At 41.7% G+C, this 5955-nt stretch overlaps 1 protein-coding gene across 1 annotated transcript; it reads left to right on the top strand.

Moving 5' to 3' along the window:
- Positions 1 to 666: 666 nt before the first annotated feature.
- LOC111824810 (LIX1-like protein) lies at positions 667 to 4805 on the top strand (the record flags this gene model as incomplete). Its single annotated transcript, XM_023749389.1, has 2 exons — positions 667 to 846; positions 4665 to 4805. Coding segments are annotated over exons 1-2 (270 nt in total), but the record flags the coding sequence as incomplete, so codon positions are not given.
- Between the last annotated feature and the right edge of the window lie 1150 nt (positions 4806 to 5955).

Below are 5955 nucleotides of genomic sequence, written 5' to 3'. Positions count from 1 at the left end.
CGTCCTTGGGCAAGTTATTTAACTTCTCTATGCCTCATTTCCCTCATCAGTGAAATCCTCCAGGTTGAGCGTCAACTATGAACCAGGAGGTCACCGTTCAATCCCAGTCAGGGCACATGCTCAGGTTGCAGGCCCGATCTCCAGCGGGGGGTGTGCAGGGGGCAACCGATCAATGATTCTCTCTCATCATTGATGTTTCTGTCTCTGTCTCCCCCTCCCTTCCTCTCTGAAATCAATTAAAAAAAATATGTACATATTTTTTTAAAGTATCTGCCTCATAAGGTTGTGAAATGGGTGACACACAGTAAGTGTTCAGTAAATGTTAACACATTACTGTGGTGACTATTATTATTCTAGGGCAGCTGGCCAATTGTGGAATAATCTACTTGCACTTCATCAGGCAGTGATAATGGTCTGCTGACCTTGGAAATGCTGCCTTCAATGTTTAAGTTACTTTCCTTTGAACTACTCAAAATGTGGACTAGAAAGGTGGGGGAGGAGGGCAGGCATGCAAATGGACTTACAGTCTAAGTTTATTAATTTTTAAATGCTTTTAAATGGTGATAGGTAGAGACTTAGGAGGGTAGACTCTTAACGTAGGTACAGGTTACAGACCCTCTATTCAAGCAGAGCACCACTTGGAATTGTTCCCTTGGCTGCACTATCTACTTCTCTTTTGTAGTGAACGTGGTGGAGGCGCTTCAGGAATTCTGGCAGATGAAGCAGTCCCGTGGGGCTGACCTGAAGAATGGCGCTCTTGTGGTTTATGAGATGGTTCCCTCCAACACCCCTCCCTATGTCTGCTACGTCACCCTGCCTGGGGGAAGTTGCTTTGGGAGTTTCCAGGTAAGAGTTGCAAAGCAGCAGTAGCAAAGGTAATTGCAGTAGCAAAGGTAATTGCAGTAGCAAAGGTAATTGCTTTGACTTTGGATGGTGGGCATACAATGCACAATATACAGATCACGTATCATAGAAATGTGCACTTGAAACCTATATGACCCTATTAACCCTAATCAATGTATTAGTCTACTCTCCTTAGCTCCCTACCTATCACCATTTAAAAGCATTTAAACATTTACTAACCCTAATAAATTTAATGAAAGAAAGAAGATAATTGCTTAGGTGCTAGTAATGGCTTTCTCTATCACTTTGGCCATTAAATCTCTGTTTGAAATCACATATTTGAAGACCTGAACCAATTCTGAGCAAATCATTCTGGTAAGCATCTCAGGCTCATTTGACCACAAAAGAACCTCATAGCAAGCTTTTCTTTTTAGCCTGCAAAAATGCAAACCCACTCTGAATTTGAACAGTGATTAATAATGCCCTGATTCAGTATATCAGACTACCAGCACCTAACCCATGTTCTAATCTGGCTTTTCAAGTTCCGGCCATCTCTTTTTGAGAACATAGAATAATACTCCTTGCCCCAAGTTTGTTTTCATAGGCATTTACTAAGGAAAGCAATGTTTGGGTGGAAATGTTACTCAGCCAAGAGTTAGGATATTCACATTCTTATTCCCTTGACTGCCAGCAGGCAAGTCAGGTAACTTCTCTGGGCCTCAGTTTTCCCATCTATCATACGAAGGAGAGAGGTTAGATTATTTCTAAAGTCTTTCTAGTACCGGTACTAGCATTCTACAGTTATATGAAAGACCTGTAATATATGATGATGAAGAGTGGTTGCTATTATAGGGTGATGAGAAATTTGAATAGCGTAAATATTATCATCAAAGATGGATTCTTTTTTAAATATATTTTTACTGATTTCAGAGAGAAAGGAAGAGGGAGAGAGAGATAGAAACATCAATGATGAGAGAGAATCATTGATCGGTTGCCTCCTGCAAGTCCCCCAGTGGGGATCAAGCCCGCAACCCGGGCATGCGCCCTTGACCGGAATCGAACCCGGGACCTTTCAGTTTGCAGGCCGACGCTGTATCCACTGAGCCAAACCAGCTAGGGCAAATGGATTCTTTACATTACAGATAGGAAGGAAGCCCTCTGAAATGTTAACTTAGAGTCTGAATAGGAATTTAGAAAAGAGAATAGACATGTTTGTTCTGTTTTCCAGATGGTTTGTATAGCCCTTAGACAAAGTTATAAGCCCTGCTGTGTGCTTCCAAACACCTTGAACTTCTCCTAACATGTCATAATTGTTTATCTCTCCTGGGGGATGACACTCCATGGAGGCAGAGATAGCGTCTGTCTTCTTCCTTGTTCAGTTTTTTAAATTAATTAATTGGATTTTATTGAATGGTTTTTGTGGTTTTGTTTTGTTTTGTTGTTTTTTAGAGAGAGCGAGGAAGGGAGGGAGGGTGAGAAAGACACAAAGACAGAGATAGTGATGTGAGAGGGAAACATCAATCGGCTGCCCCATGCACGCACCCTGACTGGGTATCGAACCTGCAACCTGGGTATGTGCCCCTACCAGGAACTGAACCCGCCACCTTTTGTGTTTTTGTTGTTGTTAATCCTTACCCGAGGATATTTTTTCATTGATTTTTAGAGAGAGTGGAAAGGAGGGGGAGAGACAGAGAGAGAGAAAGATGGATGTGAGAGAGACACATTGTTTGGTTGCCTCCCACTCGGGCCAGATCAAGCCTGCAACCGAGGTACATGCTCTTGACCGGAATTGAACCCAGGACCCTTCTGCCCGCGGGCTGATGCTCTATCCACTGAGCCAAACCAGCTAGGGCCAACCCGCCACCTTTTGGTGTATGGGATGGTGCTCCAACCAACTGAGCCACACTGGCCAGGCCCCTTGTTCAGTTTTAAATCCCTACCATGAAACTCAGCACTTAAGTAGGCACATAAGCCCTAATCGGTTTGGCTCAGTATAGAGTATAGAGCGTTGGCCTGCGGACTGAAGGGTCCCAGGCTCTATTCTGGCCAAGGGCACATGCCCAGGTTGTGGGCTCGATCCCCAGTAGGGGGCGTGCAGGAGGCAGCCAATCCATGATTCTCTCTCATCATTGATGTTTCTGTCTCTCCCTCTCCCTTCCTCTCTGAAATCAATAAGGAAATATATTTTAAATAATAATAATAATAGGCACTTAATAAATCTGTTGCATGAATGAGTGCCATTACAGCTCAGTTCCTGCCCCAAATAGAAACGGCCCCCAGGGAGCTTCATTTAAAATCAGATGGCTAAATTTCCCCCTTAGAGCCTCAGCCATTTCAGAGAAATAAGTAAGTGCCCAGAATGACTAATGTCTATGCTTTCTCTTCTACAGAGTAAGATCTTCCCTTCCCTTCTCAGACCTCATTATATTGCTGAATAAGGACTTGATTATTTTATGGTGATGCCCAAAGCTGAACCATGGTAGTAATTTGATTTCTCTTATTTCCTGAAAGAGTAGGATTATCTGTTGTGGCCCCTTTTGGATGATCTGTTTTATATTCACTTTGGCAGCTGAAATTTCTTCCATTGGTTCTTTTCATTGATGACCTCTCAGAAACAGCATTAGACAGTAGAGTGGACAGCAGGCTAGTAAATAGAAAAGTAGAAACAGAGAAATTGAAGAAGCAAGATTTAGGGTTAATGTACCAAGCTCCATATACCGTCTGAGAGAGACCTGTCAGCTAAAGGAAATTGGGAATTATTGATAATTAAGGATGGTTAAGTAGCAAACATATCCTGGGCTACTTTTAAAAATTGTAACATCACTTACCTCCTTCCCTCTAATCCTAATCATAAATGACAAAGGGGCTCAGCTGGGTGTGGCTCAGCAGTTGAGCGTTGACCCAAGAACTGAGGTCACGGGTTTGATTCCTGGTCAGGGCACATGCCCAATCAATGATTCACTCTCATCATTTATGTTTCTATCTCCCTCTCCCTTCCTCTCTCAAATCAATAAAAATATATATTTTTAAAAATGACGAAGGGCACAGAGGCCTTTGAAGCAGCCAGTGAAGATGAATTATAAAGGAATACTCTGGTGCCTAGGGGTCTGAAGTTGAATGGTGAAATCAGACTGTCCCACGATACCTATGTTGGAGACAATGTAAAAATATGAATTTTTAATTTTTCTTGCTTTCATTAGGTCAGCCTTCCTTTCCCTAGACACCCCTCTTCTCCTTGTGTCCACGGGGGATAAAGAAGACTATAGATTCCTTCTTCAGACCTTGGGCTCTGCTCAGGGATAGCTCCTTGATTCATTACATTATTGGGAGAACTGCTCAAGCTAAAAGGGAAGGCCAAGAGTCCCAGATGAGACTAGCGTCCCCACTGCAGAAGCAGCCTAGACTCCGTTTGTTCTAATCTTGGGTTATCCAGAGGGATGAAAAAAGTCTTGCCCGTCCACAGAAAAAGAGAACAAGACACAGATTTCTAACAGGCTGGCCAGAATCTGGCTTTTGAGCAATTAATTCTGTTGACAGTTTAAACAGGGCTATTTTTCATATCCAGTGATTATATGCTAACTTCAGCAGCCTTCCTCATTCTGCTTTCAATTTGGTATGAGCTATATAGCCATCTCCAGTTCTTTAATAACTTCAGGATGTTGAATCAAAATTATGTTTCCAAATGCCCCCACCATTTACAATAAAAACGTTGGAGGGAGTGTTGAACAAGTGATTTATCCAGAGTGTCCAAGTGTCTTCTACCCCAAGTGTTTCCCTCCCATTGCGCACACATACACACATGCTCTCTCTCCCCTGCCTAGTTTTGCCCCACTAAAGCGGAGGCCCGGCGGAGCGCTGCGAAGATTGCACTAATGAACTCCGTGTTTAACGAACATCCTTCCCGAAGAATCACTGATGAGTTCATTGAGAAGAGTGTCTCTGAGGCCCTGGCATCTTTCAATGTAAGTTTCTTGGAGTTGGAAGGAAGGAGATGGGAGATGGGGGAACTGGCTGGTTGGGAAGTCTTACCTATCACTTGGAAACAGGGCATGGATTCTTGTTTTATTTCCTGTCTACATCTCTGTTCTGTTTTTTCTCTGTCAGTCTTTTATATGACACGCTCCATATGTCTCAGTCTCTATATGTGTGTTTGTCTTTGTTGCATTTCGTTTAATATTTGAAACATTTGTGTCTCTCTGATATCTAGAAACCTTTACTTCAAGATTTATGCAGTTTTTAGAGATTTTACAAAACAAAAGTTGAGCTAGAATTTTGTATTTCCCAGTTTGGGTTTTAGACCTTAGCTCCTTCTTCCTTCACTGTTCTTTCTTTTTATATGACTGTTTTTATTGTCACTTGTCTCCTGCCTCCATTATTTCATTCTATTAATAAAGAATATAAAGAATACTTTATAATACAGTGTCTTGGCTTTTTTCCTTTCTAGGAATGGGGAGGATAAGTTATTTATTCTCTTTAAAAAGAACATTTGTTCTTTCAAATGACGATGGTGTTGTTGATGATGATGATGATGATGATGATGATGACTAACCATAGCTAGTCCTAATTATTTACTTTGTGCCAGCAATTGTTCTAGGAATTTATATGTATTACATCTCATTTGATCTTAAGAACAATCCTGTGATGTGTAAGTATTATTATTGCCCCTGTTTTACAGATGAAGAAACTAAAAACACAGGAGTGAAGTTTTGCCTAAAGTGATAGTGCTAGTAAGTGGTAGAGCCAAGGCTGAACCCAAGCCAACTTATAGACTTTTCTAGTTTAAGGTGCATCTTAGAAGTTAGCACTACCTTCTCCCTCCCTCCAAGTTCATTGACAGGCTGATAAAGTCAGGTCAATTTTCTGTTTTTTTCCTCTTTGCATTTAAGGTGTAATTACATATACTAAAATGCTTCAGTTATCTGTTTTGTGAAGTAGTGTTGAGCACTTCATTTATTAAATTTTTAAAAATATTTTTTCATTAATTTCAGAGAGGAAGAGAGAGAGAGAAACATCAGTGATGAGAGGAAATCATTGCTCGGCTGCCTCCTGCACGCCCCCTACTGGGGATCGAGCCCACAACCCACGCATGTGCCCTTGACCAGAATCAAACCC

The sequence above is a fragment of the Myotis lucifugus genome, unplaced genomic scaffold (genome assembly GCF_000147115.1).
Source record: "Myotis lucifugus unplaced genomic scaffold, Myoluc2.0 scaffold_7595, whole genome shotgun sequence".
Lineage (NCBI taxonomy): Eukaryota > Metazoa > Chordata > Mammalia > Chiroptera > Vespertilionidae > Myotis > Myotis lucifugus.
This window is presented reverse-complemented; position numbering and strand designations above follow the sequence as displayed.